This window comes from Perca flavescens, chromosome 7 (assembly GCF_004354835.1).
Source record: "Perca flavescens isolate YP-PL-M2 chromosome 7, PFLA_1.0, whole genome shotgun sequence".
Lineage (NCBI taxonomy): Eukaryota > Metazoa > Chordata > Actinopteri > Perciformes > Percidae > Perca > Perca flavescens.
The window spans coordinates 7723103-7749844 of NC_041337.1; the positions used below are offsets into that span (position 1 = coordinate 7723103).

Here is a 26742-nt window from a genome sequence, read left to right on the forward strand (position 1 = left end):
CTGATCCTGAATCAGGAGGAAACGGGACTCACTGCGGAGATACGCATTTCAAAATAAAACCGGAATAAGTTGTTAAATTGTTATTATTATTATTATTTTATTATTTCTTTATAAAACTACATTATGCCTTTAAAGAATGTTTATTTTAGTTGAGTTATATGATGTTATATGTTATATGATGTTCGTTGTTATTTCCTTTTAAAACAAAGGTCTCTGAACATAGAGCAGCGGTTGTTTCCGGCTATAGGTTTCAAAATAAGATAAGATAAGCAATCGATAATAAAAAAGTCAGTTATGGCCCCATATATATATGTCAATGGTTATGGCCCTCTTTTAGATTTACTGTTAACTAGGGCACGATTCCAAGTTCCTCTCAACACATAACCCACCCTTCAGATATAAAAATAATAATAATCAACGTCCATAAAATGTCTAAATTATTTATAATAACAAATGTTTTTTATTTTTTTTCAAAATTTTAAATTTTGAGCCATAAGATACTGGAATCATGAATTCATATACCCACCATGTGTTATTAATCTTTTCTTTTTTTTTACTTGTAGCATGTAATATGCATTATGCATTAAAGCAAATTTAGATGTAGGCTATATCTAAATTTGCTTTAATGCATAATCTATATATTTGATCAAATTAAAAGATGTATTTGACAAAGCAATTTAATCTATTTGGTTCCCTCTTTATGGTCAGAAAAGAGAGAGATGATGTAGAAGATATTCATGCAACAACAAAAAAATACCCAGAGAAAGAATAAAAACCCTTAGCAGACATGTGAGGGTGTCCAGCTCCCTCCTGCTGCAGTATTTATATCCAACCCTCCAGCAGCAGACAGGAGTGGGTTTGGTTCTAGGGCCCTGCAGAGAAAAGAAATGCTTTCACACTAATGGAGCGGCTGAACCAGCCACTGGGTGGAGACAAACACTGACTCATTATTGTTTGTCCTGACACATTTCACTTCCACATTATTGTCAGGGTTTGAAATAAATACCACCACAAACCAAATGCAGGACACTTTTCCCTCTTCTAACTCTGACCTGACCTGGACGTTAAGGCCTTTTTCACAGCAGACATTTTGACTTTGTAAAAAAAAACAGGAAAAGTGTCAAGTGTCCCAGTAAGCCAGCGTGCATAAGCAAAGACTGTAAAATGATATTAAAATATATATTGTGCCCAATACAAGGACCCTGAGACTAAAACAGCTAAATGGTATTCAGCCGTCATTGAATGTATTGTTTACACCTGTGCTTTTCTTACTGTGATATGTACAAAAATTTTTTAAAAAAAAATAGCCACACTATCAGTTGGTCAGTCTCTTGCTCCAGACTGAAATATGTCAACCACGTTTGGGTGCATCGTCATTCAAATTTGTAAAGAAAACTAAGAAATAAATGATGTGTATTAAATAAGTATTGTAGTATATATATAGTATATTTGTAAATACTGGGTGTCTATGGAGTACCGGGAAACAAAACAAACACTTTTGGGGGAAATGGTGTTAACACCACTGATATTGTGCAGAACCTCTAAAGTAATTACAGTGCAAAGTGTTTCACAGTTACAATATGACGACAGCTGTACTCACCAATGGATAATGACTGTGTCAGTGAGCAATACAAACAGCCCTGTTGTCATTTGGGGAACGTAAAATCATTTATTTTATATGTTCTATGTCTTCAACATTTTTGAAGCCAAGGACCCCTTAACTGAAAGAGAGACGGATCAGGGACCCCTACTACATATATTGTATGAAATGAAGTTGCATATTAATCTGGTCCAACAATAACTTTTAGGGCAGCAAGCATTTATGGATACCTTTTTTGCATAAAATACTAAGCTATTCAAATAGCCTGATACTTGTTGGCATGATTTTATAAATCATGTTTTAATGTTAACCCTTAACTGTGAAACAAATGTGAAACAGTCAATCCATTGGGATGAACTGTATCTGTGGATATTTGCTAATAATATGTTGGAATCATGTTTTTGAAAAAACTTTCAAAATTTCAAAAATGCTCAATTGATAACCTGGAATTAACCCAAATTAAATTCAGCAAATTCATCTGAAAATTACTGATTGAATCTAAGCAACTTGAATAGTTTTTTTTGTCTTTTTCACTTTACAAAAAACTAATGATTAATTTAATTATTGGTAAATCTACTGAATATTTTCCCAAGGAATCGATTGTCTAGTCTATAAATGTTAGAAAATAGTGAAAAATGGCCACTAAATTCTTTTTTCTATTTGTCTAAAACCCCCCGAAAATATTCAGTTTAGAGTGATACAAAACAGAAAGATCATCAGCAAATCATCCCGTTGGAGAAACTGCAACCAGAATAATTGGAAAGGGAATTGTTTGATAATCAGAATAGTGCAGCTCTACTAATCAAATGATCTCTATCAGGATCTGCTTTAATTTTTTGGGGAGAGAGAGGGGGGAATGTACACACAGCAAAGGGCCACAGGTCAGAGTTGAACCTGCAACGTCGAGGAGTACACCTATATGTGCGCCTGCTCTACCAACTGGGCTAACCCAGCCACACTGGGTCTGCTTTCATTTTACCAGTGGTGGAAGAAGTATTCAGATCCTTTTACTTCAGTAAAAGTACTAATACCACACTGTAAAACTAACTAAATACTCTGTTACAAGTAAAAATCCTGCATTGAAAATGTTACTTAAGTAAAAGTATGTAGGTATCATCAGGAAAATGTCCTTAAAGTATTAAAAGTAAAAGTACATACAGAAAACTCCTCACATTCTCGAAACTGTAAAGGATCCAAACAGTTGAGTGTTTAATGGTCTGATCATTTCAGCTGGACTTGTAGGCCCTTATATTGTTGGTTAGTTTAATTTATAATAAAACATCAGATTTTATAAACTACATGTGCTTTGTATGCAATTGTGTGATCTGTAAGTAACTACTAAAGCTGTGACATGAATGTAGTGAAGTAAAAAGTACAATATTTCTCTCTGAAATGTAGCGGAGTAGAAGTAGAAAGTGGCCTGAAAATTAAAGATTCAAGTCAAGTACATTTACCTGTGTACATTTGTACTTAAGTACAGTACTTGAGTACTTGTACTGAGTTACATTCCACCGAGTTTTAGTCACTTTAAACAGGTTCATAAATGAAATATTGAAAATAAAATATCTATCCCATCATAATCTCTTAAAACAACATTAGCCTACGTCACTACCAGGACCGATCCATGCACGCTTTAAAGGTCCCATGACATGCTGCTTTTTGGATGCTTTTATATAGACCTCAATGGTCCCCGAATACTGTATCTGAAGTCTCTTTTATATAGACCTTAGTGGTCCCCTAATACTGTATCTGAAGTCTCTTTTATATAGACCTTAGTGGTCCCCTAATACTGTATCTGAAGTCTCTTTTATATAGACCTTAGTGGTCCCCTAATACTGTATCTGAAGTCTCTTTTATATAGACCTTAGTGGTCCCCTAATACTGTATCTGAAGTATCTTTTATATAGGCCTTAGTGGTCCCCTAATACTGTATCTGAAGTCTCTTTTATATAGACCTCAATGGTCCCCGAATACTGTATCTGAAGTCTCTTTTATATAGACCTTAGTGGTCCCCTAATACTGTATCTGAAGTCTCTTTTATATAGACCTTAGTGGTCCCCTAATACTGTATCTGAAGTCTCTTTTATATAGACCTTAGTGGTCCCCTAATACTGTATCTGAAGTCTCTTTTATATAGACCTTAGTGGTCCCCTAATACTGTATCTGAACTCTCTTTCAAGGTGGAGCGTGGGGTTGTGGCCTTGACCAACTGCCATGATTCGCTCGTTTGCAAGCCATGATGTCTCTCTCTCATGGGTGGGCCAAATTCTCTGGGCGGGTAAAGCAGAGAAAGGGGAGGTAACCTTTCCCCTTATGACATCATAAAGGGAAGATTCCAGATCGGTTCATCTGAGCTTTCATTTTCTCAAAGGCTATCACCATTTCTAGCCAATGGGGGACAATAGGCAGGCTGGGGGAACTCATATTAACGTTAAAAAACCTCATAAAGTAAAATTTTCATGCCATGGGACCTTTAAGCCAGTGTGTAAACCAAACTTTTTCAAGTCAATGACCCTTAACCTGACAGGAATCAGACCACAGACCCCCATTTGATAAAGTGGAGCCCACTTTGGGAACCACGTCTTGAAGCTGCAAGTGGAGTAAAGAAGAGACTGAGTGAGACTGAGTAGTAAGAGATCATCTGATCCCCATTTTTAATCCAATAGTTTACTTATTATCAAATCCGATATCAGCACACAGCAGCAACAATCTGTATTTGAGCTGAAATAGCTGTAACACACTGCCATTTGTCATGTTGACAAAAAGTTGGTGCAATGAAATCACATGTTTCTAAAGTGTTTATTTTTGGCAAGCACCATTCGAAATAGAGCAAATTTGTCATGTGCTTATGTTATGTGATGAAGAATAAAATGATATACCCATGCAAAACCCCCTGTGAAATGTACATACGTTATCTTTATTGCAGAAAGGTTAAGTGTCACTGAAATCTTACTGATTTCTTTTTTTTTAAGTCTTTTTTTCTCCTTTTTTGTAATTTTTTTTTTTCTTACTTGTAATGACTTATTGTTCAGTTGTCACCTATGTGTTTCCCCCTCATGTTGGTTTGTCTGTTTGTTTGTTTCAGTTTTCGGTCTATTTACCAGCATTGGTTATCTTGTAGAAATTTTAAGATCATTATACAGAGTTGTCTGGAAACGCCTGGCATGTATGGAGTTACATGATTTCCTCTAAAATCATACATCCGTACAAAATCAAAGTGAGTAGAAAAACAAACCAAAAAAAAGAAGAGAAAGAATTAGATACAAAACAAACCAAAGAAGAGAGAAAGCAAAAGGAAAATGTCTTTGTGCATCCTGATATTGAACTGGGAAAAAAAAAACGTCTCTTCATCTTGGATTAGGTTATAAAGCCTGTTTACACTTTTTTTTCCCCCTCCTCCAAACATCTCATGTCATGTCTTTTAATGCATCCTTCTTTTCATCCGTTCTTTAATTTTTGAAAGGGAGCATCTGGCTTTCGTTTTGTTGTACGAAACCATAGGAGAAATCCTCCAGTGTCTGTTGATGTGGCGTCACTCGGCTCCTCGCAGGTCGCCTACATGAGTCTGTGGTTTTTAACGTTAGGTCCACGAGTCCGTAACTCGCGTTTACACCAGGACACAGAGACGAAGGTCTATCCCATCACACGCGCACCCCCCGGTCCGACTCACACGGTGGTGACCCTCATCACCACCTCCCGGTTGGAGGCGGCGCTGATCCGCGGGTCGTTGGGCCGCAGTTGGCTCAGGATGTGCAAGATGGTGTACCCGCAGTGGTGGTTCAGGATAGTTCTTAACCTCCTGCTCTGTCGCCCGCCGCCGCTGCTGCTGGCCAGGCCGTGAGGGTTGGCGCGAGAGCCGCGGGCCCCCGTCTTGCTGCTGGAACTCAGCGGGTCGCCCAGGTCCTTTGATTTCTCATAGTTCAGTACTTTCCACTGCTGGTTGACGGCCTGCCATCGTTTGAAGATCCGATACACTGACGATCCCTCGTGGATGATGAGGCCTGGGCACGGAGAAGAAGAAAAGGAAGAGTGGGGGACAGTGCATGACATTTTTAATTTCACTTCAGAAATCAGAATGAGAAAAGGAGTTTATTGCCACAGTAGTTACCCTACGTGGAATTTGCCTTGGTGATAGGGGCATACATAGACAAACAAACATATTAAACATTAATTAGTCTATATCCGAAATTCCGCCGGATGTCCTTCTGTTCGGCCCAATGTCCCACACCTTCCACTTTCTCAAGGGCGTAAATCCAAGGGGGGTCGGGGGGGGGTCACGACCCCCCTCCCCCCCATCTAAGGGTTGTCCCCCCCTAAAAATATCATTAAAACAATGCTGAGTATTGTAAATAACATAATGATGTACACTTAAATATCTGTGTAAGCAGTAAAACAATACAAACCCCAAAAAGTGCTTTTTAAGTTTAGAAACCTTTTGAGTCCCCCCTCCCTTGCCTCAGAGTGGTTTGGTCCACTGCATGCTTTAGGATCTGCGCTACCGTAAGTAGACGGTTCAAAGCTGTCTTATTCACATTAAACATCAGATTAAGTTTTTCTTTTCTCATATAGAAATGATGCTGAGTAATTAATGAATTAGTCATGACAAAAAAATTCGCTATGTACCAACCCACTACAACTAACGTTACCACGGCGATAAGCCTAACGTTATATGTGTGAACTTATATTCGGGTTAATTTTATTATTATAATATGACCGCGTGGTGAATCTATGAACCTAACTCATATTCACACATCTGACGTTAGCTTAAGATTTGTGTTGTTGTTGTCTAGATAAAATGACAGAGAAAAGAATAACAAACATAAGATCCTTTTTCAGTAGCCTACACCAAAACGCTGAGTAAGTACAATAAGTCCTCATATCAAGACAATTTGGTAACATCTTTATAAGAATGGGTGCTTATGGAAATACTAACGTCACTATGTCACAGGCAAAGGAGACAGAAAGAACTGAGGAACAGGGAGACCAGGGACAGTCAGGTGGAGAGTCTCAGGGAGACCAGGGACAGTCAGGTGGAGAGTCTCAGGGAGACCAGGGACAGTCAGGTGGAGAGTCTCAGGGAGACCAGGGACAGTCAGGTGGAGAGTCTCAGGTAAGTGTGTTGAGCTTAGTTCATATTTTTGGAGGTGTGTGGCTGTCAGGGTTAGCAGATGAGCTTTACCAGTGGCTCACTAATTTACATTATGATCAGCTAATATAACAAGTGTACAAAAGTACTGTATTTCTTTTATAAGGGGACACTTTTTCAAAATAAGTCATCATGTTTTAAGGTATTTTTGTGGCTTGATTATAAACAACTTAAAAATAAATACATGATTTTAAAGAAGAATATTTCGGTCAATTTAGTCAGCTTTTTTTATTGAATCAAGAGAAACAGTGAAAAGGATAATGGTACAGTCTCCATGCTACACTAATGATAGTATTAAGGCTTTCCTCTGTGTACGCATGTCTTCTATGAGTATAATTGTGGCTGTATTATTTGTGTCCCCTTCAAAAATTGTTCTTCAGAAATTTTATGTTTATTTTCCCCCCCTACTGTTAGATCAGATTTACGCCCTTGCACTTTCTTTGTGTTGTAATCTACTGGATTTCTGAGGCTCCTCAGATCTCTGCAGGGTAAATCCAGATAGCTAGCTAGACTATCTGTCTAGCTGACCAACTGTCCAATTGCTGTTGTATTCTTTATTTATTTTTTTGCTGCTTTTAATGTCTTTTGTATCCCTGTATGGTGTCCCTGAGTGCCGAGAAAGGCGCCTTTAAATAAAATATATTATTATTATTATTATTATTAATCTGAGTTTTCTGTTGCACGACTAAAACTACTTTTGAACGTACACATGTTCCACCAAAAACAGTTCCTTCCCAAGGCTATTTTGCAGCGGCACCGTGGCTCCGTCTGCACTTAGCGCCGCACAAGACGATTGTGATTAGTTTAAAAGAAATGTCAATAAACCAGAGCACGTTTTTCTCTCATCCCAGAATGTTGTGTGGACTAGCCAGACCCTCCTCCAGGAGAAAGGTCTGGCAATGCGAGATTAAACATTAATAAAAAAATATATATACAAAATAGCTGTTTAGTATATGATAAATGAGGCTGAATGTTTATTCATCTGTATATATTTGTATATATATTCTCCCCACCTGTATATACAAGACGTGTTTATAGGGTACATATTACCATTCTTACTCTCTTCCTATTTTTTCTATTTCTTTGTATATTTTATTATATTTTTCGATCCTATTTAAATTGAATGTGTATATTTTTTCTCTCCTATTTCTTGTGTTGCATTGAGCTGTTGGTGACGAGTGAATTTCCCCCATTTCGGGATCAATAAGGTCTGTCTTATCTTATCTTTGCACCACATGTTACGCTTAAACGGCTTCAATCAGAATGATAGGTAGGAACATTCCATCTCGCCCGTGGATGAGAATAGACAGTTGGCAACAAGCACAGTGCAGATATGTGGTGCCATCTGTTCTCAGTGTTGTCTTAAAAGGGCAACTCACAACTTCTTCTCTGCCACATCAAAATGGGCTTTTTTTAAGTGTAGTTGTCACCATCTGCATACTTAGTTTGGTTTCGGTGTAATTGTGTATGACCTTATCAACCAGCAGAATGTGGACTGAATACATGTTTTTTCGTTTGTCCTTGCATAATGCAACCTATGTTTATTAATATGTTTTGTGTTACTGCTGAGCTTCTCGTTGCATAATGCATCCCTGCGTGTTCTGATACCTAAACTTTCCACTACGCCCCAGTCTTTTCATGTGATATCCTCATACAATCCGTCTGTAACTGCTGCTGCCAAAGCTATTTATAATACTGCCGTGTGATTTTACATTTGCGCATCTCGGCGTCCTCTTTGTCCTTTACCTATGCAGACGATGTCCATGAAGCCGTACATGCCGTAGCAGATTTGGAAGAGCAGGTCCTGGCGTTGCCACTTGGCCGAGGGGCTGAGGGAGGACCAGATGAGCCAGGAGATGCTGGCGATGAGGAAAAGGGAACCCAGGATAATGGCCGCTATCTGCACCTTCTCTATCACCGTCAGAGAAATGGCCTGCCACTGCAAGAGGAGAACAAGGTCTGAATGAGTGGTGGAAGAAGCAAGGGTGGTTTGGTTTGAGAAGTTGGGGGGTGAGACAAAAGAATTATTTTTGCGATTAGAATCCCATTTCCTGAATTTCTACAGCCATTTAGGGACCATGGTGATACAAAATCCAGGAAATAATTAAGTTGATCATAATGATACATTCTTCCAAAAAATAGTACTATGAACAGGAACAAGATGTCTTACTTTCTTTATTGTTTAAAATAGGGGTCCATCACTGAGACACAAATAGGATTTTTAGTGGAAATTATGCCATTATGCCATAGGAAATTATGCCAATTATGCCAAATTATGCCATACTTAAGTAAAGTAAAACTATATAAACATACAAGTAAAAGTCCTGCACTCAAAATCCTGTCCAGAATGGCGGCTTCTTTTTTGCTTTCTATGCATTCATTCTTGTCCTGTTTTAGCACCTTTTACACTGTATTTATCCCACATGCATGATTCCCTTCTTCAGCTTTAAATCTGAAGCATCATTTTCATCAATTTAACAAATATAAGTTAGTAAGTTAAATATATTTATATAGCACTTTTTACAGCTAAAAATCACAAAGTGCTTCACAATAAAATGAAATACAATGAATAAAAGACATAAGAACACAATAAAAAACATAGGTACATAAAACAAAAATAAACCTTGTCTAACTAAAAGCCTGTTTAAATAAAGTCTTCAACTGCTTTTTAACCCTCTGAGGTCTAAGGGTATGTTTAGATATCTTCTTGAAATCTCTTTTTAAGGGTATTTGCATATAACCTGATCCCCATGCGTTCCGTGTCAAAAAGTATGTTCAGAACAAACTCAGCTTTCTGTACAGAGACGCCCAAAATTGTTCCAGCGTAACGTGTAAAGAGATAATTTGGCCCTAAAGCGGAAATATTTCTCAAATCTCTTGAGAAAACAGACCTACACTCAATTGTTTTGGTGCTTGAAATGAGATTATAAAAGTCTTGGGTTAACAAAAGTAGCGTAATATATGAATAAAATAGTAAATAAATGTCTAAAATGAAGTTTTGTAATAACACAGTGCTGTCAAACATCGCTTGGACTCGCCGGTGCGTCTTTTTGTCCTCAGAGGGTTCAAAGAATCAGCAGAATTTGAACAACGTAAAGAGAGTGTCGTAAAGACATGCTGTCAGGAACCCAAAATACAAGAAAAATGACACGCACACTTGTACAAATGTACACATATTTAGTCCTAATCACTCAAAATATTATTATATAACAGTTTATGGTTGTAAAAAAACATGGTTTCACTACCTGTGCACACAAATACAGCAGATACATGTACAAAATAAAGGTTAAATACAGTCTATTTACATTTGATTTTATACCAACTTGTTTTCTGTGTCATTGAAAATAACAGAAAATATTAATAATTCAATGGTGGAGCTACACTTTTTAACAATTGAACAACTAAAACAACTTTTAAACGTACACACGTTCCACCAAAACAAGTTCCTTCCCGGGGCTATTTTCCAAAGGCACCGCCATTGTGTCCGGGGCTTAACGCCACCAAAGACGATTGTGATTGGTTTAAAAGAAATGCCAATAAACCAGAGCACGTTTTTCTCCCATCCCATAATGCTATGTGGACTAGCCAGACCTTCCTCTGCAGGGCTGTAGAGGAAGGTCTGGCAACACAAGACTACATTTTGTAGTGGATCCGAAACACAGGCAGATACACAAATTATTTTTCCCTTTCGTTTTCCATTGAGAGACAGGGCGTGGCCTTGTCGGAGGTCTGCGCTCTCTGAGTGCCATTCTAGTTTCAAGTGTCATCCTCTTTTATCTCTAACTTTTGGCTGACCTTTGCGCTGGCTTTGCTGGGTTTCACGGAGTGGCAATAAAATGGTAACGAAGGTGTTATAAGTGACTCAGGTTGGTGGGAGGTATTCACTGTGCAGCCAGCCCAGCTGGTGGCTTACTGCTTAGGTATTGTCACAGTGAATGTACTAAAGATCAGCATTTTCCTCCTACTCACAAATATGTGAAAACATTTTTGGAATCAAATTCTTAATTTCAGTTTTTTCAAATGAACTTTTTCACGTGAAGGATCCCCCTAAACTGATACAAATTAGACCACGGTCCCCCATTTGTTCCACGGAGTAGGATTTTTGCTTCGAGATGTTTTACTACAGAAAGTGTATTAAAAAACATTTTCATACATTTTGTCATTGTGTTACTTATTACTGGAATTATAGTGAAAAGGTGTGATGTGAAAAATATGTGAAAAATAATTCCTCTTTTTGCTAGGGACCTCCTGGAACACCCTCAAGGACCCCTGAGGGTCCTGGATCCCACTTTGGGAACCACTGAGTTAAGCTACTCTACAACTAAGTACTAAGGGGTCATATTTTATTAAAGCCTACCTCTATAGATTGGCCTTCTCCATTACATAATATTACATTTCACCTGCTCTTATTGGCTCACTTGCTAGGCTTGTTTTGTATGTGTCGGTTTTATTGCTTCACTTGTTTTTAATGTGCTTAATGTACTGGTTTTATTGTTAAGTGTCTTTGAGTGCTTTAAAAAGTGCTATTTAAATAAAAAAGAATATTATTATAATAAGCAACAAGAAAAGTTAGAACTTGCTAAATCCAGGACTTGAATTGTATTTGATAAACGCAACATCGGAACATGCTGCACTGTTAATTGTGTATAAGTAGAGTACTTCAGTAAACGTTACTCTCCAACACATTATGATAAAAATCACCACATATGAGCCCATGATGAATACGCACGCACGCACACATGCACACACACATACACAGACACACACTCTGGGTTGAGCAGGATATTCGACTGTTACCATCACTATAAACCAAGACCTTAAAAAAAATCATGTCACCACCTGTTAGGAAATATTAGGGGAAACAAGGTAAATCAACAGTGGTTACAAAAATCTTGACAAGAATTATTATCCAAAACTACAATTTTTAAAGAATTTATGACAAGAGCACAAGTTGTTTGTGGAATGCTGTGGCCCAACACACACACACACACACACACACACACACACACACACACACACACACACACACACACACACACACACACGGCATCTTGTCAACAGGTTTTAGAGCCATTGGCTGCCTGTGAATCGGAGGGCAGAAGGACAGTGACGCAGAGGGAAAATGTGTCAGCACAATATGGCAAACAGTCCTCACACACAGCAACGGACACAGATCTGTCCTAGCAGAGAGAGTGTGTTATTATGAAAACATTTTTTTCTTTTCTTCTCACGTCTGATAAAGATCTCCCAGCCTGATTAATAAATTTAAAAAAACAACATCAGCTCACCGAGCATGACAACGTTTGTGTTTACCTGCACGACGTCGGCAAGACGTTTCCATGTTCACTTACACTCTCCGTTGGTTACACCAAACTGAATTGAGACTTGTTGTTCTGTATGTAAATCACATGGAGTCTGATTCATCTACACAGGCATGGGTGTAGATTTGTTTTTTTTGGGGGGGAGGGTGGATGCAGGGGATATGTGCCCCCCAAAATTTAAAAGAGGTAGATTAGTCCCCCTCAAAAAAATTGATTGGTTTTGGTAGATTAAGTCCACATTGTCGCTATTTTTTTTTTTGTGTGTGTGTGTGTTTGTGCTGCCCCCATCCCCTTCTTGTTACCTGCAGAGGGTTCTTGGTGCTGATGGCCAGGACCTGGTACTTGAAGTAGCAGAGCTCGCAGCTCCAGGATCCTCTCTCGCTGATCCAGCGGATGAGGCAGGGCTGATGGGTGCAGCGCACCGAACCGTCACAGCGGCAGGGGCTCAACAGCTCACCCTGCAGGACAGACACACAGGAAAACACGGCAGCGTCAATTCACTGCACAACAAATAGTATTTTGATATTTACATTTTTTTTTTTTTTATTCTGATCTAATTTCCGCTAGTGAAATATATGGATCTTGTTTCTTGCTGCTTTAAATACTAAGAGAGTGGATGGAAATGATTGTACGCTACAGGGGCCTGTTCTCCTTAAAGCTCTATTGTGTAATGTTTTGAGTTGATTCTTTGTTTCTTCCACCAACTAATCAAAGTATTCTCATAAGCGTAGAATCTGCCATTCAGAATCATCAAGAGGGACATACCCTTCTACACTCAGTGGCACCGTGACGAACGCCAGGGAGAGATTACTCGATCTGCCGGCAGATTTGAAAGCCTGTTGAAGATGGAGGATCACGCTGATACTTAACTAACATTAGCTTGCATTTGTGTGCGAACCTGATAGCTGAGGTTAGCAATGAAATGGTACCAAAATAACAAAAACGTAAAACTATTATTACACTGGAAGGAACACGAAGTCGTACTTCTTGGAATAATACGGCCACCGTAGGAGTTAAAACGCGCTCGGAATGGGAGGGGCTAGAAAGTAATATTCAGTTGGTTCACCGCTAGATGGGAGAAATTCTTACACAATGTAGCTTTAAGCATTCGTTCGCTATTCAAATGTATTCCACTTATTTATTACAGTATGCACCACAATGTCTGCTGCTGTATAAGAGTGTGAAAAACTGCATACGGAGGAGGTCGGGGTGGATGGATGTGTCCTTAAACACAGGGCTTTGTAGCCAGGGAGTGTCCTGGAAGAAGTTAAGGGGAAAACACAAGACCTTCAGCCAGGAAACGGGTGTTTGTGTCCCGACCGGGAGTAGCCTACTAGGGTGGTAGGCTAACCTACTAAGGGGGCCGGTGTTTTAACCCAAACCACAATCTTGTTTTTTAATCTTAACTAGTTGTTTTGGTGTCTAAACTGAACTGTCGTCGCCCCAGGATGTTCACCTTTTGTCAGCTAAACTTAACATCAAAGGCAGCTGAAAGGGCCGCAACCTCAAGGTCCTCTGTACCCGGCTCACAGTCCCTTTTTCCCAGCTAAATTTAACTGTAAAGACCGATAAACGTAACGATCATTTCACCACTCGTCACATGACCGGCCGGCGGTAATGTCAAATGATATCATACCAAGTGTGCATTAGTTTTTGTACAATATCATACAAACCTTTTCAGGTGAATGCATTGAGAGGGGAGGAGGGCTGAAACTTTTCTTTTATAAATCCCTATTAATTATAAACATTTTCTTGGACCGTCCCCTCCCAATAATATAACAGCATTAAAATTTCTTTAAATTTGCTTTCCGCCAGAGAGTTAGACGAGAAGATCGACACCACGCTCCGATTGCGAATAAGCATATATTCCCAAAATGTGTGAACTATTCCTAATCATAACCTATACCCATTTATAACTAAAGGATACATCATTTAAAGTGACTATATGTAACTTTTTAATATTTCTAAAGCTCTGTCATTCTTCATACAATGGTTTTAAATGACCTGTAACAGCAAACGAGACTAACGCTATTTTTTATATGGCCATATAAGTCACAGAATGATTTTTGGCAGGTAGACGGCGCTACAGTAACACATTCTGATGGGTCACAGATTTTTTTGAAACACCAGAAAAGCCTGTGTTAGAATCCAGCCTTTGGTAAAAGCAAGCGGGAGATTTCTTTTTAAATGCCTAATTGTATTTTAATGTTATTTTAGAACTTATCTGCTGTAGTTATGGCTGGTACTGGGGCAGGACCATCACAGGAAAGAAGGAAATTAAACAAAGAACAACTAATAGATAAAAGGGAAAGTGACAGACAATGGGGATAACCAAAGGGGGTAAGCGAGCATCCGGAAAGCGTACCTCCTATGGGGAGATTCTGATGCTAACAAGCCATCACCTTGCGCTAGCATTCCATTGACTCCCATTCATTTTGGCGTCACTTTGACAGCAAATAACTTTACATCTGAAGCGTTTAAAGACTCTATTTGTCCATTGTTTATTTCTAAAGAAACACGACAATGTATAAAAGGCTCCATTACCTTGTATCTCATGTTATGGCTCCGTAGTAGACGTTTTTGTAAAAATAGGCTAACGATTGTGTCATAACCATGTGACTTACTGTCGCACAGTAGATAAATTACCGTATAGTCAGGAGAAGCTTGCAGACAGTTTCAACTCACATTAGCTGTTTTAGTTTAATTACGTATGTTAACTAGCATTTCAGTTAGCAATAATTAGCCTGTGCCCATGTTATCTCCTTACATATACCTACGCTCTCCGTCTCTGTAAGATTGGGAATGATTGAGATTTCTCTTGGCACAGCTACCAGAAGACTTCCAACTTTCAGACAGGTTGCTCATGTCACATCTACGTCTTCAAGCTCAGCCCTCATTGGAAAAGTGCTTCTAATATCCTTCACTGGTCTCCGTCGAAGTCTATGGCATCGCTTTGTCCATTCTTTTACTGTCTATGGGGATAACGCAAGTCACACTCTGTCCGGCCTATAACAGATGGAGCCAATTTTGGTATTGTAAATGATTCTAAAACATCCCCGAATTGGCCCTCAGGTATGTAATATGTATATTTCATTTATAAAATAAGTTTAGATCGCGCAATGTGGTTGTACGTCAGTAGCCAACATTAAATTACTTCCCCCTTCCATTTAACGTGGACGTTTTCCTTTTACTCCGTGTTTGTGTTGGCCAACTATTTTCTTTGCCCTTGTCCCCCTGTAACATTACTTGTGTAAAGCGTCCGTGGGTTTCATGAAATGTGCTATATGAATCTATGTTATGTTGGTTGCTACAACAAACTCTCAATGCTTTGGCTCATTACACAGTGACAGTGATACCCGGTTTATCTCACGATACATCCAAAGTAGGCTGAGGACCGATATGCAACAATTGAAATGCAACGATGCATCTGTAACTTGTCCTTTCGTTGTAAATGAATGATTTTCTGTCTGAGCAAAACATTCATTGCAACTATGTGACCTCCCCATAACACTAACACGGTAATACAGTGGGCACTACAGCATCATAAAGACCTTTACGACAGCAGCAACATTTACTTTAAACTTTAAAATGACCTAAACATTTACAATCTTGAACATCATTTTTTACAAAGTGCGCTACCAATACAAACATTGGAAATGTATTTCAAACAAATGATGCATCCCATTTATATCAAATATTCCAGTCACTCCATAAATTTGGTTTTACAGGTAGGGTGATACGTATAAACAAAGATACACGTGTCTCTTGGTTACAGTTTGGTTCACTAATTTGTGAGTTCAAATCGTCCTGTGAACTGAAAACACAGGAAATGATCATATTAGAAACACTGTAAACTATAAACAGGCAGTCATCGTGCTTCATTTCTCTAGTCTACACTGAACATATGTGTGGTGCTGAATGTGCATTATAGGCTAACTTTACATGAAACATTTAATTGTACTGCAGTTTTGCAGGAGATAACATTCACTAACAAGATCCACGTGCATTGTGTTTCGCAAAACAACCATGTTGGTTCCTCTGCTTATGGAAAAATGCTCCTTTAAGAACAGTGGTGCACTTGAAAGCACCTTTTTGATGAAACCATTTTGATCTCTTTTTAATGTAATAAATCTCCCAAGCAAGGATAGCTGGAATAAAATATAAATACTAGGGAAGAATAAAAAAAAATCTGACTACTCTCCCTTCAGCAAAAATAAACATGACAACACCTTCCTCTTTTTCTGACCATCCCTTCTCTTTCTAATAATTTCAGTAACAGGTCAGTGTCTCTTCAGCACCACACCAGCATCTGAAGCCTGTTCACATCAGGGATGACCACATTCAGGCTGTCAACATTGTTCACTGTCCAACATCCATTCTGTCAGATGGCGTTGAATGTAACGGCATGGTTTGCCACAGACGTCGATGGTCTTATTTCACTTAATGAAGGCGAAAAAACTAAAACCAAACCAATGCTCACGACTGAATGAAAGCTTTCAAAACAATAGTGTTGGGGAAGAACATCAGTGTGGATCATTGGTCAATCCCAGCTTGATGCGGGGCCCAGTTGGAGAAGAGGCACGTTAGGGCAATAGTAGTCTATATCCGCAACGTTCCACTTCCGGGATTGCTCCGTTGCCACCAGAAATTCCGCCGGATGTCACTCTTTTGGGGCGGATGTGCGTTACCTTTTGCTTTCTTTGTGTTGTAATTTTAAATTCCGGTGGGTTTCTGAGGACTATAGTTAACTGCTCTTCAGATCTCTGCAGGGTAAATCCAGACAGCTAGCTAGACTATCTGTCCAATCTGAGTTTTCTGTCGCACGACTAAAAACTACTTTTAAACGTACACACGTTCCACCAAAACAAGTTCCTTCCCGAGGCTATTTGGCAGAGGCACGGTTGCACCACACAACACGATTGTGATTGGTTTAAATAAATGCCAATAAACCAGAGCATGTTTTTCTCCCATCCCAGAGTGCTGTCTGGACTATCCAGACCCTCCTCAGCAGCGCTGTGGAGGAAGTTCTGGCAAAGCGAGACTAGGGCAACAGCAGCAGGAAGTGGTGGGGCTAGCTGCTGAAAGCCTGATTCACACAAACTCTGAGTGAACTCATAACTAACTTACATCTCTCAGACATCAAACAAGCATATTGACTGGCACGTACAGGAGGTGGGAGTGTTCACTTCAGTGGTGTTGAATTCAAAGGATGTGATTTAAAAAAAGCATTCACTCTTTGTAAACTGGACAAAAGTACAACACGTGGGCCAAATGTCTTGATAAACATGCACATCTAAAGTAATCTTTGGATATTTTGGGGAATAAGCTTATAGTTTCCTGCTGAGAGTTAGACGAGAGGATCGATGACTCTCATGTCTGTTGGTTAAATATATTGCATGTAAGCTTAGCATAAAGACTGAACGCTGGGGGAAAACTGCTAACCTGGCTCTGTCCAAAGATAACAAAACCTGCCTGCCAGCACCTCTAAAGCTCACAAATTAACACATATTTTTGACAAAAACTCAATCAGGAAATCACTGAAATGGTCAAAATATTGCATGTTAATTAGTGAGCCTCAGATATCAACCTTCCACCAAACTCCCAATAAGACAGCGAACAAGTTGACCTCCCAAATGTCAAAGAAACGGAGCATTATGGGATTATTAACTGTAATCGAATTACTGAATTTCAAATTAAGATCCCTTACACGACTGTTACCGGTATGTTTGCATCGGACCCAGCGACATCAACAGACATGAACAGACTGATCGGGAAGGCTGGCTCCGTTATTGGCTGCAAACAGGAGACATTTGAAGGTGTGGTGGAGAGGAGGTCACTGAACAAACTGTTATCTATAATGAATAACCCCCCCCACACACACACACACACACTGGTCCAACAGCTCCGGCAGCTTCGATGCACAGGGACCGCTACAGGAGATCTTTCCTGCCACAGGCAATAAAACTGTTTATCACTTCACCACTGAGTGTTGGATAGAACTCACTATACATCACAATACTATGTTATGCAACTTACACTAACATAGGTTTCCTTACATATTTTATACATACTATTTAAGTAGGGTGTAAATCTTGATTTGCCACTTGTACATACGTTTGTACATTCTTTCCTGTGTATATTTTTTGAGTAGGTGTTCTTATATTTTATTATTTATCATTTCTTGTATATATTCTGTGTGCTGTGTGCCTTTTATTTAGCTGATGTAGAACATACATTTTTATGTGTATGTATCTATCTATCTATCTATCTATCTATCTATCTATCTATCTATCTATCTATCTATCTACCTACCTGTCTGTCTGTCTGTCTGTCTGTCTGTCTGTCTGTCTGTCTGTCTGTCTGTCTATCTATCTATATGTTATTTGTTCTGTGACTAGTAAACCGCATCATGAACAACACTTTTGGTTCCGTATTGTTTAATACCCCCACCTCCCTACCCCGCCTATATAGTTTAGAGAATATTATAGATCCAAGATGAAACTGACAGAAGGGCGGGACTCAGAGAAAAAAATCGCAATTACAAATCCGTCTGCAACTTCAGCACCACGGACAGCGTCATGGCTTTCTCAACACACAGTTACTGATACTTCAGAGCCATGGTCGGGGCCGTAGATTCTAACATGCACAATCCTCAGTCACATCAAGGACTAATGGGTCAGGCCGACTACACAAACATATTCAACTCAACAACCCCTCTGCCCCTGCACTCTCTCTTCTACTCGGGGATGAAGAGGGGGGGGTCCCGCTTATATCACCTTGTCACGTGTTACTCAGTTATACTTTAGCGTGCAGCACTGCCTACAAATAGTTGAAGTAGTAATGTTTCTTCATGTAACATCATACCTTTTTCACAGATTTAGTTTTGGTCATTTTTTTCTGTTGTAATCAACACAATGTATGTAATGAATAACAGAGTGAGACAAGGCTCAAGTGATAGTACAATAGAGCGGCTGTACATGTAATTAAGAAGCTCACAAAAAGTACATTTAGAATTACGTTTTGTTTTTATGTTGCAGTGACTACAAAAATGGTGGAAATCCAGTTTAATACAGTAAGAAAAGATTTAAAAACAGCTGTCTACTTTTTTGGTTTTCTGTGTGATCTTTTCATTTACCGATGCTAACTCGGAATACATTCATAGTAACTTGGCAGAGAATGACCAGTTTAATCAATCCAGATTTGATGCACCAGAAGACTGCGTTGACACAAATAATGCTTCATTTTTACCTCCTGTCCGTCTGCACTCTGTCGGTCCCCCATCTGGCTCGTTTGACCTATCCCACTTATATTAAAAGACTTCAAGTGCCCCACAGCATAAAAGATTGGGTTTTGGCAGATGAGCCACATGCTCCTCATAAACTTTAAAATAACTTGCCTGCTGACATTATAAAGATAACCACAGAGAAGGTCAGAAGTATATGAGAAACTAAATAAAACCCATATGAGAGCAAACATTTCTTAAATGTCAAGCTGTCGTTGGAAAGTGTGTGTGTGTGTGTGTGTGTGTGTGTGTGTGTGTGTGTGTGTGTGTGTGTGTGTGTGTGTGAGGATGGTAGTGTCACGATCAACTAGAACAAAATAAAAACAAAGACCTTTTAAAAGCTGTGATTATGACTTGAAACCACCACCTCGAACAGAAGCTGTTTAAGCAGAAAATGTGATAATTCTGTCTAAATGTATGTCTCATCTAAAGTGAAAATCAAGAGCAGCATTTTCTGGAGCTGCACCGTATTTTAGAAAAGAATTTCTCTGCACAAGCGTAGAATTATCACTATCAAGTAATACCACGTATCTAAATGTGAAAGCTCATGTTGTTCACATTCACAATTCTTCAGAGCGTCTCCTGCATTTATCCCGAAATAAAGGTTCAAGATTCAAACTCTGCCTCTGATGTTCGCAAACATTGATCGTCCTGCTCGCAGATCACAAGATGTACGTTTAGTTTTGGGAAACCAAAGTGAAGGTGTGAACAATGTTTTTGATGTACTTAAGTCCAATAATAACCGAACATATAATTGCTAAAAAAAAAGTGGTACCGCCAGAAAAAGCTGCAGGAAACCAAACCTTGTTTTGAGCTTCATGCAGTAAAAAATGAGGTCAATGCAAAAAGATCTGTAGAGTTAATGACAGATAGTAATACTCATAATAACATGATACATGAAAGTTTTTTTTTAAATAAAACACACACACACACACACACACACACACACACACACACACACACACACACTGTATAATGTGACTTTTCTATTTGCAGGTTCTCCCATTTGAGAGTCAATTCCACACCTGAATGCAATGCACGGGGTACAAAAACACAGAACATGACATGAAAGGTCACATCTGGACCAGTCTATATCCACGACGTTCCACTTCCAGGATTGCTCCGGTGCCGCTGGAATTCGGCCGGATTTCACTCTTTTCGACCGGATGTCCGTCCCCTTCCTCTTTCTTTGTGTTGGTGTTCTAAACTCCGGTGGATTTCTGAGGACTATGGTTAACTGCTCCTCAGATCTCTGCAGGGTAAATCCAGACAGCTAGCTAGACTATCTGTCCAATCTGAGTTTTCTGTTGCACAACTAAAAACAACTTTTGAACGTACACATGTTCCACCAAAACAAGTTCCTTCCCGAGGCTATTTTGCAGAGGCACCGTGGCTCCATCTGGCACTTAGCTCCGCCCAAGACGATTGTGATTGGTTTAAAGAAATGCCAATAAACCAGAGAACGTTTTTCTCCCATCCCGGAGTGCTGTGTGGACTAGCCAGACCTTCCGGAAATGAACATGTCACCCAGGGCAACAGTGTGGAGACTTTTACAACCGTTTACGTTGAAGTGTCAAAGCCCTCTAGAGGCCGTAGTGCTGACGATGGGAGGGACCCATGAATGGGTCAACAAAACATCGGCCTTTAACGCTGGAGGCTGCTGTTCATATCCTGACTGTCCTATTTCATCAAAGGTCCACTAACCCTAACAAAGAACAGATTTTAACCCAAACCAAAATGTTTTTATAAACCTAACCAAACCTTAAACTTTGTCAGTTGTCATTTGTATTTAAGGACAATTTTGGCATACTTTACTTGAATATTCCCATTTTATGCTACTGTCCTTTATACTTCTACTCAACTACATTCCGGAAGCCAATATTGTACTTTTTGCATTTATTTGACAGCCTTAGTTACTTTGCAGATTCAGATTATTAATACATAACAAATAATAAATCAACTAATAATGCATGCAGTATATATCTATATATATATATATAAAAATGATCTCCACCTTTATCAGCTGCAATATTAAAGTGATGAACACAATAGTGAATCAATAATTATAATTCATGTGGCCGGGTTAGCTCAGTGGGTAGAGCAGGCGCACATATACTGAGAGGTTTATGCCTCAACGCAGAGGTCCAGGGTTAGAATCTGACCTGTGACAATTTCCTGCATGTCTTCTATATATATATATATATATATATATATAAATGTATGTGTGTGTGTGTGTGTGTGTGTGTGTGTGCGTGTGCGTGTGTGCGTGCATGTGTGTGTGTGTGTGTGTGTGTGTGTGTGATGAGTGGCCTTTTATTTTTGTTGGAACAATGCCTACTTATATACATATATATATATATATATATATATATATATATATATATATATATATATATATATATATACTACCGGTCAAAAGTTTGGGGTCACTTAGAAATTTCCATTCCATTCCAGACACAATACCTGCTGAGATCAGTTGTATTGTTTTTTTTAACCAGGGCAGCAGTTTTCAGATTAAATTATTTGCTTACATAATTGCAAAAGGGTTCTCGACTGTTGTAGAAAGAAGTGGCTGAAGAAACACTTGAAATTCATGCTTTTTGGTCTAAACGTCATACCCAAATTAAAAGTGGTACAGCTCCCATATACTTTGACAGTCTGGGGTGTGCCTGATATCATTGGAAAGGTGATTGATGTGGGTTTGTTTGTGTATTTGAGAAGTGTTGTATTTTGTAGTTTTTGGCTTTTTTTTTTTGCACTTTTCAAATAGAAATAAAAAAACGCACAGACATATTTGTAGAAAAGAATTCATATAAAATCCATTTTTGAGTCTTTTAGCTTCTGAATTTTTTTCTGTAGTAAGCTGAGACGTGGCTAATGCTGTGTTGTCTGTCACCTGTCAGATGTGTTTACAGCAGTGTATTTTAATAATTTTACAGATTTATAACTTGGACAGAAATAAAAAGTCTCCATTCTAGCCTCTGTAACTCTGTGTCAGTAAGGCCTAGAATCACCCTGACACAACTTGAGTGTTTCCTTTCTAATGATATCAGGCACACCCCTAAGTGTCAAAGTATATGGGAGCTGTACCACTTTTAATTTGGGTATGACGTTTAGACCAAAAAGCATGGAATTTCAAGCATTTCTTCAGCCACTTCTGTCTACAACAGTCGAGAACCATTTTGCAATTATGTAAGCACATAATGTAATCTGAAAACTGCAGCCCTGATTAAAAAAAACAATGCAACTCATCTCTGCTGGTATTCTGTCTGGAATGGAAATTTCTAAGTGACCCCAAACTTTTGACCGGTAGTGTATATATATATATTCTGGGAAAAAAAACGACAAATGGGCATTGTTCCAACAAACACACGCACACACACACACACACACACACACACACACACACACACACACACACACACACACACACACACACACACACACACACACACACACACCACACTCCTGCTCAGATGATTTGGTGTGGCTTTGTCCCTCAAGGCTACTTCACAAAGCATGAAGGTGTTAATTTGGAGTGTCACTTCTATGACTAGGAAAGTGGTCTTCCTCCTCAGCTGTAACCTTTACTGTGGAAACATGCTGTTGGGCACTGCAAGTGAAAAGAGCGGGCGGAGGGGGGAAGCACCACCACCACCTCCTCCTCCTCCACCATCACTACAACCACCAATAGAACCACCATCACTGCCCCTTCCTCACTCCGACACGCCTACATCTCCATGCAGACTAGAGATGTTCCCGATACCGATACCAGTATCGGAAAAGCCTCCGATACAGCGTGGAGCCGATACCTAATTTAGCCTGGAAGAAAATCTATTTTCAAGTAGTTTATTTATGTGCTTTTTTTCCGTTACGACTCGCTCTCAAACTGAATAATAAAAGGAAGTTTTATGGCGTTCATTGTTTGCGTTTGTTCATGTTTCACAAAGAGTTTAACCTGAGCCCGACTGACAACAGTGATAGCAATCATATCCCATTCATACAGGGGTTAGTAGAATACAGCTGTTAATACATACGCAAGTTCAGGTATCGGAATCGGTATCGAAGAAGAAAAAAAAATGGTACCGAAACATTTCCGTGCAGACCTAACTCGGCTGGGCACTCCAGCAGGCTCACACTTCTTGTGAATCCAGACCTACTGTACTGTACAGCTGACACCTCTGACAGACAGTTAATAAGGTCTCACACTCAACGCGGCCCGCAGAGCAAAGTGATTATGTCTGTAGGTAATTTGCCCGCTGACAGCGACATGGTCCCGGCCCCTGTTGTGACCTGCTTGAATAATGAAATAACAACAAAATGGCAAACGTGAGCTCCCTCCCACCACCCTGCACCCAAGGAGGTATAAGGCACTTTGAGTGCTGTGCAGGCAAAAAAATATATAAAAGAAGCTAATATCAGAGCTGATGTAGTAGTGGAGTCTCAGGGTTTTCCCTCAGTGCTTTGTTTGCTTGCTCTTTTGTCTGTACCTAAAAGAGGCAGCTCAGAGCCATGTTGCACGATGAGTCACCTTGCCGGAGAGCCCAAAGCCCCAAACATAAACCTTTTATTAAAGGAGGATCTGTGAGTGGGCAAGACAGCAACCGTGGGGGGTTGATCCCTATCTGAAACACCGAATGGCTTCATATCCAAAACAAGCCTGAACTGAGTTATGTACATTCTGTCCTGTGGCTCTACAGTTTATGTCTCAACAATAGAAACTCTAAAGCAGATGTCAAAAATTAGCACATGGGCTGTAATAACACTACACGCCTATCTTAGAGAAGTGACTGAATGGTAATATCCATCTGTGCTCCTACAGGATTTACAGTGTTTCTAATTATCTCCAGGCCTGAAGGACTGTACCTCGCGAGCCAGGCGGCACAGGTTTCTGCACATCTGGTGAGAGCGGCATTTGGCCACAGACCAAAGAGATGCACCACGTATTGTTTCTGTTTGGGGGGGCCTCAATAAAACCAAAAAAATCAAGCACCAGGGAGAAGAGAATGCACAACATGCAATGGCAAATTTGTTTTAACTCGGCCATTCACGGCCCCCCAGTCAACAGCACTGTTCCGGCCGGGAACAGTGGTCGTCACCAGATCAATAGCCGATCCTCCTGTTTCTGTGACACATTTACAAAATGATTGTGTCTCATGCATATTCAGTCCCCTCGCACTCTATTTGTCATCCCGCAGACCTAATTGGCTAACTTTCTTTGTTGCTATGCTGGCCGCATTTCAGATGTGTGGGAACTGCTGCCTCTCCACCACTCATTAGCTTAGCTTTGAAAACAGTGTTATTTAGATGAACTCATCCCCGAGCAATCATCAGGGAGGGGGGAAAAAAAAGGACAATATTTGCCTCTAAATCCAGGGTTTAGGGACAGAGGGTGTCCATGCTGTGCAGACCCAAAGATGTATGAGGCAAATGTGAGATTTGGGGTTATTTAAATAAAACTGATTGGACTATTTTCATTGATTAGCTATACAATCCTTGGCTTAATCCTAGTTTTTTTTTTTAAAGGAGGGATTTGAGGGAAAGGTGGGTGGAGAGACAAAGAGACAGAGAGAGAGAGAGAGAGAGAGAGAGAGAGAGAGAGAGAGAGAGAGAGAGAGTGAGAGGTAAAACAGGACAGTAGTAGCTCCACTGAATCAGAGACCCTTTTTGATTTGCTACAAGAACAAAAAAAAAAAATTTAATGGCAGATTTCACAAAAGAAGTGTTTAAAAAAAAATGACAACCTGCTAAAAAATAATAAAAAAAAACAACCAACCGTGCATTCATGCATGGTGAGATGCCTCTCCCCAGCAGCACAAAGGCTCGGCACATTGAAAGCACAGAAACGTGAAACAAACTGAGTGTGTGTGTGTGTGTGTGTGTGTGTGTGTGTGTGTGTGTGTGTGTGTGTGTGTGTGTGTGTGTGTGTGTGTGTGTGTGTGTGTGTGTGTGATTCACGCAGGACGTGGCATCAGCATTAGGAAGCTGCTGCTGCTGCTGCTGCGTGTCTATACCTGCTCTGGGCCTTGGAAACAGATCCGGCACTGGGGGGTCCGCAGGCTGCTGGCGGTGCTGGCCAGAGACACGGCGTCCAGGCCCACCGACAACTTGGGCTCCTTGTCCTCGAAAGCCAGGCTCCGGGGCCGCGGGTCGCTGCCGTAGTACTCCTCCTCGTCATCCCGGGAATGGCAGTCGACGAAGGGAGGCCAACCGCAGCCGCCCATCCCCAGACCTCGCATGGTGGTGGCGGGCCGTCTCTCTGTGTCTGAGCTGGACTGTCTCGAATCGGATCGCATAAACACCAGGACTTTCAGTTCATTAAAAAACATGCGGATCCGATACTTGAACATGTTGGGCTACATAAAGAATCCGCCAGACCGAAATAAATGAATGAAGTGTTTTTTTTTTGTCTCCTCTCCTTCCCTATTATTGTTATTATGATGGTTCTTTTTGTCGTTATGCCGTTACTATTCACACCCCCGATGTGCTCATTCTTATTGTAGATTTTCATTAATACCACAGCCAGCCTGTTAATTGGAAATCCAGAGAAATAAAAAGGCTCTCGCCCCACTGATGGCATGTGTGTCTAAGCCAATGCGGATGAACGATTTTCTCTTTCAGCTGGCCGACACGCTCTTTCAATATGCATCCTTCAAGCACCTCAGCAAACGCTGTCTATGGATGCATCTTCCACCGCACCCCAGAAACAAACAGAAAAAAAGAAAAAGAAAAAAACACTACAACTTGCACAGGCTTTGATTTCCACGGTCCATTTTCCTTCAAAGACAGCTTCTTCTCTTTTTTTTCAGATGCACTAGCTGGGCTTGCAGCAACAACCAAACAAATAAATAGCCTACATGTTTTTGCTACCCAAAGCAGAAGACTGCGAGAGAGTGGACGAGTGGAAGAGAGAGCAGCCCAGAGCCGGGGAATAGAAGATGGGATGTAAAACACAACGACATGCCATCCACACAGTCGCACCTGGGACTCTTGTCAAGAATCATAATCCAAAAAAAGGGAAATGAAAGATGGAATGGAAGTTAGATTTTGGTTGATTAGAATAGGCTGTGGTTTGGTTTTGGTTTTTACTGTCCCTCACTGTAGCATCCCAAGCGTCAGATCATGGTCCATTTTTTTTCTCTCTCCCCCCTCTCTCTCTCTCTCTCTCGTTCTCTCTTTCTCTCTCTCTATTTCATCTCCTTTTTGTAAAGCCTCTGGTTGATCCACGAACAATCCGAGCCATTCACCCCGACAATCCACGTCGAGATCAAAAACACAATCCTTGTCATTTTTTTTTCTCCCTTTTAGGCGCCTATAGCTGGAAACACGGCAACACACAAAACACCCGAAAGCCCCGTGTTTCCCATCTTCGCCTCGATGTCCATCAGCATTT

At 40.1% G+C, this 26742-nt stretch overlaps 1 protein-coding gene across 1 annotated transcript; it reads right to left on the reverse strand.

Moving 5' to 3' along the window:
• Positions 1–4271: 4271 nt before the first annotated feature.
• marchf9 (membrane-associated ring finger (C3HC4) 9) lies at positions 4272–26038 on the reverse strand. The gene is made up of 4 exons (XM_028583747.1): positions 25364–26038; positions 12370–12525; positions 8493–8685; positions 4272–5601 (listed from the first exon to the last, which is right to left on the reverse strand). Exons 1-4 carry the CDS (start codon positions 25697–25699, stop codon positions 5267–5269), a joined length of 1020 nt encoding a protein of 339 aa, XP_028439548.1. The 5' UTR covers positions 25700–26038; the 3' UTR covers positions 4272–5266.
• Between the last annotated feature and the right edge of the window lie 704 nt (positions 26039–26742).

Coding starts and splice junctions, on each gene's coding strand:
- marchf9 (XM_028583747.1), bottom strand. CDS start 25,699: ATGTTCAAGTATCGGATCCGCATGTTTTTTAATGAACTGAAAGTCCTG. Junction 12,526..25,363: donor GTTTCCAAGGCCCAGAGCAG/GTATAGACACGC, acceptor TCTGTCCTGCAG/GGTGAGCTGTTGAGCCCCTG. Junction 5,602..8,492: donor CATGGACATCGTCTGCATAG/GTAAAGGACAAA, acceptor CTCCGTGCCCAG/GCCTCATCATCCACGAGGGA.